This window comes from Prionailurus viverrinus, chromosome B3, assembly GCF_022837055.1.
Source record: "Prionailurus viverrinus isolate Anna chromosome B3, UM_Priviv_1.0, whole genome shotgun sequence".
Lineage (NCBI taxonomy): Eukaryota > Metazoa > Chordata > Mammalia > Carnivora > Felidae > Prionailurus > Prionailurus viverrinus.
The window spans coordinates 66906147-66914995 of record NC_062566.1 but is presented as its reverse complement, the minus strand read 5'-3'; the positions used below and the strand labels follow the sequence as shown (position 1 = coordinate 66914995).

At 48.0% G+C, this 8849-nt stretch overlaps 1 protein-coding gene across 2 annotated transcripts in view; it reads left to right on the top strand.

The window, feature by feature from the left end:
• Positions 1 to 358: 358 nt before the first annotated feature.
• The window catches only part of TEP1 (telomerase associated protein 1), a 40347-nt gene continuing 31856 nt past the window's right edge, over positions 359 to 8849 (top strand). The window contains exons 1-7 of one of the 2 annotated variants that reach the window (XM_047863508.1): positions 359 to 503; positions 3936 to 4523; positions 5849 to 6031; positions 6330 to 6464; positions 7204 to 7365; positions 7759 to 7920; positions 8684 to 8758. In XM_047863508.1, coding sequence (XP_047719464.1) covers positions 3960 to 4523; positions 5849 to 6031; positions 6330 to 6464; positions 7204 to 7365; positions 7759 to 7920; positions 8684 to 8758 — 1281 coding nt within the window. In that variant the 5' untranslated portion in view covers positions 359 to 503; positions 3936 to 3959. Of the gene's footprint in view, positions 504 to 3935; positions 4524 to 5848; positions 6032 to 6329; positions 6465 to 7203; positions 7366 to 7758; positions 7921 to 8683; positions 8759 to 8849 lie in introns of those variants that run through there. The other variant, XM_047863509.1, reaches the window with a different exon arrangement.

The following is an 8849-nucleotide window of genomic DNA, read 5'->3' as shown; positions in this document are numbered from 1 at the left end:
TTTATTTCCATTTTCACCAAGTAACTTTACGATGAATTGAGTCCAACTCTCTTTGATACCAAGAGAAAAGGAGTCCAGATAGGCAGAGAACATGCCAAAATCCTTCCCAGGAAACGGAGTTTGAAGATGTAACAGGAGAAAGGAGAGGAAATTTAGCGAAACTGGGATTTGGTCAGGAGAAAATGAACCAGGAAATGGGGGTGGGGTTGGGGTTGGTAAACTCGGGTCCCAGAGAAGGCTGCAGGGTCCTTCACGTGTTCAGATCCCCTACGGGCACCTCACTTCCCAGCGGCGCTGGGCTCGCAGGCCTGCGCCAGGGCGGCCACACCCCGCCAGGACGCTTTCCCTCCCCGCTCCCCGCCAGCTCCTCCTCCGGCTTCCACTCCTCCCAGCAGTGGAGCCAAGAGCCCAGCTCCCGCTTCCGGCCGCCAAGAACCGAGAGGCCCCGCGTCCGACAGCCAGGGTCTCCGGCCCCACTGGCTCCGGGGGCGGTCCAGGCGCAGGTAGAAGCCGGCCCGGGCCCTGGGACCCCGGGCTGGGCTCGGCCGCCGGAAGCCGGCGGGAAGGGCCCAGCGCCGCCACTTACGAAGCGCCCGGGAGCGCGGAGGGCCTGCGCCGACGCGGGGGGAGTCTGCCCGCCGCGCCCTCCCGGAATTCGGGGAGGGGTTGTGGGTGTGAAAGGGAAGTGGGAGAGCCGGCTGGGACCATGAGGAGGAGGGAGGGGCAGGGGATGGAAGGCCCGGGGAAGAGACCAGGTGAGATGAGTCTTCACTCCGCCCCGAGTGCTCCTCGGAAGGGAGAGTAGCTGCCGCTAGTGAACCGTAGGTGGTGCGAGCACTGCCTCTAATAAGGAGGTGTGCTGGAACAGGAGAGACTGGCAGCCAACTTAAAAGTGGGTATTCATGTGTTAACATGGCAAGGTCTCCAAGACACACTAAGTGTGGAAAATGCTCCTGTTTGTGGACAGGAAGAAGAAAAGGGGCGGGTGGGGGGGATGGAGAAACATGTATTTGTATATGCATAGAAAAGTGTCTGAAACCGTGCAAACTGTTAGCCGTGGTGATCTCTGGAGAACGGAGCTAGAGATGGGATTTTACTTTTCATTGGTAGTCCAGCTGAATTCCTGTCACAAACTCCAGGGTGCAAAAAATATTTAACTCTATTTTTCTTTTAACTTACTTTTTATTGTAAGTTTTTTGTTTGTTTGTTTTCAATCTTGAGTCAGTTCCGAGATTCCCCCACTCCTTTCCCTAGGGGCTTATATAATGCAAAGACATGACGGAAGTGTGCAGGGCACAGAGGCCGACATTCTTGATATGATTTGCTCACACTGGTATCTGGTGAGATATCACTGTCTTTTCTAGTTCTGGTTTGACAATCCCTTCAAGTCTTGGAAGTATTCTGCATTCCTGTCCCTAAGCTCTTGTATATTAAGATCTAAGTGATACACTTAACAGCATACTTATTCCTAAAGTACTTAAATGTAAATAGGAGATAAGCACTTGTCCAAATAAGTAAGCAAATACACGCGTAATGGTATAAATTCAAGCATTTTCTCAGGCAGAGGTTTTAAAATTGCTGTTAATGGGGATTCTAGGAGATCCATGAATGGGCTCCCTGACAGTTAAGTGCAAAATAGAATATACTCATGTTTTTCTGTGAAAAATCTACATAGCTTTCACTAGATTCTCAAAAGCCTCTGAATCCCACTGACTAGGCATTGTAGAAACAATGGTGAACAAGGCTAAAGGGGTCTCTGTCCTCAGGAACTTATAGTCTAGTAGGGGGGAAGACAAACAGGCAATTACAATATAAGGATGTATCTATGATAGAGAAAGTTTGCTGTTGTGAGAACATAGAGCTATCGACATCAGACGGCGCTGGCTGTCAGCAAAGGTTCCTTAGACGAACTATTAGATTGAGGCCTGCAGAGTGACAGGAAAGTAGAATTTGGACTGGTAAAGGAGGGGCTGGGGAAGGGAGTGGTCTTGGCACAAGGAAGAGTGTTTTAGGCGTCTGCCTGTGTAAAGATCCAAGGTCAAGAGATACCTGGGCAATTCATAAGCTTAAAAGAGTTTGTATGGTTGCAGCTTAGATGTGAGTAGCAGTAAGAGATGAGGCTGGGAGAGCATCAGAAGCCAGGTTATGTGTACGATGCTGGCTATGCAGATGTGAACAAGAAAGAGGAGCTCCTTGACCCTCAGGGAGTTTTATTTTAGTAAGGAGAAACAGTGTACAAGTAGACATGTAAGCAAACAAAATCACTTTTTATTCATGGTAAAATAAACAAGGTGACGTAGTAAATAATGGCTGGGGTATGTACTGAGGAGCTCCTTTAGACAGATCTACATATTGTGTGCCATGTAGCTAGGAGGGTTTCAGCAAAGGTGGTGGGTAGAATGGAGAGAATTAGATAGATTTGACAGACACTGAGGGAGTAGAATCAATAGGATTTAGTAGCTTACTGGATGATGATAATAACAAATAATAAAAGCTTCCATTTATTGAACACTTACTAATTACCAGGCACTGCTCTAAATGCTTAATATTTTTTATTTATTGCCATAATAACTCTGTGAGGTAGGCATTTAGCTCAGTTTTTGTAGATGAGGAGACTGAGGCACGGAGAGTTTAAGTAACTAGCCCAAGTAGATTCAGGGTTCCATCAGGATTCAAACTCAAGTCTATTTCACTCCATACCCCTGTAAGCAGAGGGGGGGAAAAGGAGAGGGATTGGATATGGGGATGAGTGGGAGAAAGGTGATACATTTGGGGTCTGGAGTTTTGGGTACCTTTGAGTCATCCAAATAGAGATGTCCAGCAGGCAAATGGATAAATGGATATGAAACTCAGATGAGATCTAGATCAAGGAATGAATTTATGAGTTGCCAGCATGAAAATGTTATATGGAGCCAGAGTAGGTGAGACTACCCTCGGAAAATATATAGAAGGATTAGAATAGAATTCTAAGGAGCTTCACCATTCAGGGGATGGCAGAGAAAGGATCTTCATAAGGAGGAGATCAGAGATGTAAGAAGACAACCAGGACAGTAGCACCAAGGCAGCCAGAGGAAAGGAGAGTTTTAATGACAGAGTAAGCAACAGGGTCATATTCTGCTTGAGAGCTGAAGTAAGATAAGGGCCAAGATGTGTCTGTTCTTGTAGTAACAAGGATTCCATTGGTTAACCAATAGCATAGCTTTGGAGGAATGGGGCCACAGGATCCCATTTAGTTGGTTGAACAGTGAGTAGGAGGCAAGGAAGTTGAGGTTGGTGAATATAGACATCTTGATCAAAACGTTTGTTCCTCTAGAGCTAAGAATCTAGAGTCCAGATTATGAGTGTGATCCCTATATTTAGCTGGGATCACACTCAAGCTGTAAGGGGCTCTTTCATGAGAAGACATGTCCTTTTCATCTCCAGACATTTTTTTTTTTAAACTTACCTGCTCTTAAGCTACTGCCTTACCTTTTCCCTACTCTTCTCACTCAGAGTACTCCTTGTATTCTCTCTGTATAATATTCTCTGAATGCATCCTTAGAATGAACCCAGTCCTTGGTTGTTCTCTGCCTATACATCACTGGCATTACCAGGAGGACTATTGAAAAGACATACTTCCGGTGCATGGGGCGCCTGGGTGGCGCAGTCAGTTAAGCGTCCGACTTCAGCCAGGTCACGATCTCACGGTCTGTGAGTTCGAGCCCCGTGTCAGGCTCTGGGCTGATGGCTCGGAGCCTGGAGCCTGTTTCCGATTCTGTGTCTCCCTCTCTCTCTGCCCCTCCCCCGTTCATGCTCTGTCTCTCTCTGTCCCAAAAATAAATAAAAAACGTTGAAAAAAAAAATTAAAAAAAAAAAAAAAAAGAAAAGACATACTCCCGGTGCAGATGCACTCCAGTGCAGCTAGGAGCTCATCACCTGTCTTTCTTTCCTTCTAGGCATATACTGGTTGGGCTCCAGCTATGGAGAAACTCCATCGACATGTGTCTACCCACCTGGACATTCTGTCCTTGGAGAACCGGTGCCTGGCCACACTCCCTGACCTGCAGCCCATGGAGAAACCACATGGGCATGTGTCTGCCCACCCAGACATCCTCTCCTTAGAAAACCGGTGCCTGGCCACACTTCCTGACCTGAAGACCATGGAGAAACCACATGGGCATGTGTCTGCCCACCCAGACATCCTCTCCTTAGAAAACCGGTGCCTGGCCACACTTCCTGACCTGAAGACCATGGAGAAACCACATGGGCATGTGTCTCCCCACCCAGACGTCCTCTCCTTGGAGAATCAGTGCCTGGCCACACTCCCCATTCTAAAAAGTACTGTGTATGCCAGCCCCTTGCTCCACTGTCTCCAGAGAGCTGATTTGGTGAAAGCTGATCGTAGCCTGAACATCAGCAACTGCCTGCCCTCTGAGCCTCCAACCTGGAGGGCCCAGTGCCTCTCTGAGGGGCTAGGCCATCTGACCTGTCCCGGGGCCTTTAAATCCATCTCTGCCACAGAGAGATCTCCTGAAACAGCTTTGGTAATAGCTCCAGGCACTCATGTTGAATCCACCCATGTCTGTTGGATGCTGTAGTCCCTAGATTTTGATGCCAGTTTCCCTCTGTGCTGCTCTGTGCCTGTGTACCTTCTGCCCTCAGAGCCTCTTCCTGAGGTGACCTTTACCCTTGGGCTGTGTTATTCAGCATCATTAGTTTTATTGCATATCTGGTTCAGATATTCTAGACAACAGAGCCAAAACAGGCTCAGTCCTGAGAAAGCCTCTGCTCAGGAGGAGAGGTAGTGATATTGTAGGAACAGTCAATTAAGTGCTTTTGAGATTTTACATCAGGCATGAGGCACATCTGCTATACCGGGGTCCACTTTCCTGTATGTATATGTGTAAAGGTACATCCACTTGTACACGTCTATACAAGCACATTTAACATACAGGGCAGAATCAGTAGATAAACACATATTCCTTCTGTTTGGACTTGGGATTCAGACTGAGGCAAAGGCTATACTATCTCTGCCAATTACAAGCCATACAACTTTGGCCAAGATTTAACTTTTTGAAGCTTTAATTTCTTCCTCTTTAAAATGCGTTCAATGAGGGGTTCCTGGGTGGCTCAGTCAGTTGAGCGTCCAACACTTGATTTTGGCTTGGGTTGTGAGATCGGGGTCGTGGGATAGAGCCCCACCTGAAGATCCACACTGAGCATGGAGCCTGCTTGGGATTCTCTCACTCTCTCCCTCTGTCCTTCTCCCCCATTTGCACGCACTCTCTCAAAAAAATTAATTACTTAATTTATTTAAAAAATACGGTCAATGAAAATCTACTTCATAGAGTCATTTTCAGGATTACTGTTGCCATCTTACATTTATTTGAGGCTTTGCAATTTGCAAAGAGCCGTACATATATTATCCCATTTAATCTAATGGCGTCATCAGGTAGGTGGTGGTAGGGAATGAAAAAGCTGAGGCTCCGAGGTCAAGCAGCTCAAGGTTGCTGGGGGATTGATCTGGGACTTGGCCCTTTTTCTTCTGAATGCAAAATACCTTAATAGTATCCTAGGAGGTATGTTGTGAAGGGCCCCAGGCTCCTAAGCTGTGGCATCAACAAGGAGAAGAAAGCAGGGGGAGATCCCAAAGCATCAGAAGCTTGAGTCAGGAAAGATGGTGTGTGTAACAGTGAGGGGTCACTACCTCAGCCAAGACAGATCCGTGCTGGGGAGTAAAGGGAGAGGGGGAGGAGTTTAGATGATAGAAGATAGATGTAGAATCTTCCTGTCCCTGGGAGCTGCCTTCAGATCAGTCTTTGAGGGACTGTGGGTGCATGCTGTGATTAACAAGTGCCACTATCCCCAGGATCATTGTTCCTCTTCAGAAGAGAAAATGCCAGAAGAGAAGGAACAGGCAGAGGTTCAAATGCCTTTTTATAATCTAAGCTTGGGAGAGGAGGAGAAAGTGGAGGAGCCGGTCCTGAAGCTCACTGCTGGGGACTCTGGATCTTGTTCTGAGCCCACTGACCAGGCCATTAAGGAAAAGAAGGTAACAGTTCCAGAGCTGGGGAGAAGTTGATGGTGGTGGAGGGGAAGGTGTGGGGTGGCATGGGAGGGGTGGTGACCAAAGGCCGAGCCAGATCCCCTCCACAGATGGAAGGGGAAAGAGAGGGGGCATTGCTCAGCTCTTATTTCTCACTCCCTAATCCCCTTTTCAAACCTCTCAGTTGGACAAACATCTTCCTGAATGTGGAGTTGTTTCTCTCTGTTCTAGATTTCCTAAGTTAGCCTGTGTGGGTGCTCATTCCCTCTTTTTTCCTTTCTCCCCTCTCTTTCCTGATTCTCAGATGGTTCTCATGAGCTTGCTGTGCTCCACGCTGGCATCAAATGTAAACATAAAAGATGCACATGACCCTACCTCGGTGTCCCTCTTCGAAATCTGTAGTGAACTTGCCCCCTTGGAGCCTGAGTTCATCCTCAAGGTACTGTGCTGTGAGGGAGAAGATGGGAGCGGGAAGCGGGGAGGTGGGAACTGTGGCCATGGTGTGTGATGGGTCGGTGGCCAGCTTGGTACCAGGGGTGGAAAGGAGGAAGTTCACTTGGGAAGGGAAGATGATCTTTGGGTGAGTCTGCGGGCTAGTCCCTGGGGTTCTCTGAGGAGCAGGGGAGGATGAGTTTGGGAAAGAGTATACTAGGGTTCATTTGTTTAGTAAGTACACAGGCTAAGTACACAGTGCTATGCCTTGAGGGTCATTCTAACAGATGTAATTAAACTTGAATCTGGCTCTTAAGGAGCTTATGATATTGTTAGGGAAGCCGAACACTACCAAGTATTATATAAATGCAAATGGAGTAATAGGTAGTGAATGCTTCAGAAGCAGAGGAGAGGGGGAAAATGTGTTTTTCTACGAGGCTTTGGAAGACATCAGGTTTAATCAGCAGTTTCAACCCTGGGTAAAATTTCCATAGAACTTGATGGTGGGAAGCCTTTTAAGTGCCTGGTTGACTTGGGAGGTGATCAGTAGACTCCAAAGAAGCCATGCTGCAAAGGTGGGTAAGGTCTAGATTATGGAGATGTAGAATGCCAAGCCCAGAGGCTTGGACCATGTAAAGGGCTCAGGAAAGGTTTTATGAAGGCAGATTAGGGTCACAAGTTAGTTTTGGGCATGACGTTGTGGGACAAGAGGCCAAGATGCCTGCCTTCCCCACCCTGTGCCCTAGGCATGTCTGTACACTAGGCAGCAGCTGAACATCCGGGATGTGGCCAACAAAATGTTAGCCATTGCTGCCTTCTTGCCCGTCTGCCGCCCTCACCTGCGACGATATTTCTGTGCCATTGTCCAGCTGCCTTCTGATTGGATCCAGGTAGCTGAGTTCTACCAGGTATGGCATTCAGTTTCCTGAGCTTTGGCTCTTACTGGTTCCTTCTCCTTTGCTCATTGCATCCCTATAGAAAATTCTCAGCCATTTTACCTTCCTTTAGCTGTCTTCAACCCTACAGCCCAGGCAGGACAGCTTCTCCCTGGACTGGGTTGGGTTGCCCAACAGGGGGAAGATGATTGAGAAGGGCTGGACCGCAGTTTGAGAAAAATTGGTCTCATTCTGGACTTCGTGTTTATGACTGGCCTAGTATCATAGAAGTTGTCACTTTAGAGCTGGGGCTTGGGACCACCTTCGTATTATGTGCTCTCACTTAACCCCATGAAGTGGTCTTGCCCTGTTTTAGAGGGTTGGTTTGTGTCTCACTTCTGATGGCCTCTCCTCCCTCTCTGATAGGACCTGGCTAAAGGAGAGGAGGACAAGCTGGTGCCCCTGCCTGCCTGCCTGCGTGCAGCTATGACTGACAAATTTGCCCAGTTTGATGAGTACCAGCTGGCTAAGTACAACCCTTGGAAGCACCGGGCCAAGAGACGCCCCCACCGGCGCCCCCTCCCTCCAGTCAGTCCCTGGTCAACCTGGTCATTCACAGCCAGGCCCCTTTTTTCTGGAAGGTGGCGGGGGTGGGGGGGTCAAAGGAACATGCTGACTCTGCGAGGTCCCACACTGAGCATCTGGGATGTCCCTACTACCAGAAATAAAAGGAGTCAGAGAAAGGCAGAGGAGCCGAGCAGAGCTCAGGGGCAGAGAGGGCAGGGCTTACCTCTTTCCTGAGTGGCTTTCTTTTTGGTAGAGGGGTTTTTGGAACTATTGGAATGAACCTCTCTAGGGACAAGCTCCATTTCCCTTTTTGAAATTGCTTCTTCTGGGGCACCTGGTGGTTCAGTCAGTTGAGCATCTGACTTGGTTTCGGCTCAAGTCATGATCGTAGGGTCATGGGATCAGGCCCCACATTGGGCTCCACGCTGAGTGTGGAGCCTACTTGAGATTCTCTCTCTCCCTCTTCCTCCCTCCCCGACTCACTCTCTTTCTCTCAAATTAAAAAAATAAATAAAAATTGGGGCCCCTGGGTGGCTCAGTCAGTTAAGCATCTGACTCTTGATATCGGCTTAGGTCATGATTGTGCACAGTAGTGAGATTGAGCCCCGTGTCAGGATCTGCACTAAGCATGGAGCCTGCTTGGGATTTTCTCTGTCCTTCTCTCTTTGCCCCTCTCCAACTTGTGCACGCACGCGTACTCTCTCTCTCTCTCTCTCTCTCTCAAATAAACATTAAAAAAATAAATAATAAATAATAAAATGAAATTGCTTTTCTGTCCCTGCAGAAGACGGGGTGCCCATTTTCTGAGACACAACGTTTGCCAAGGTACCTTAATCCTCTTAAAGATGAACAGAAGAAGGTGAGTGCCTTGTTCCGGGGTTCTATATGTGCATGTTCAACTTTTTCTCAACTAATATTTTGAAATGGAATTCCATTTGGTTTAGAAATAC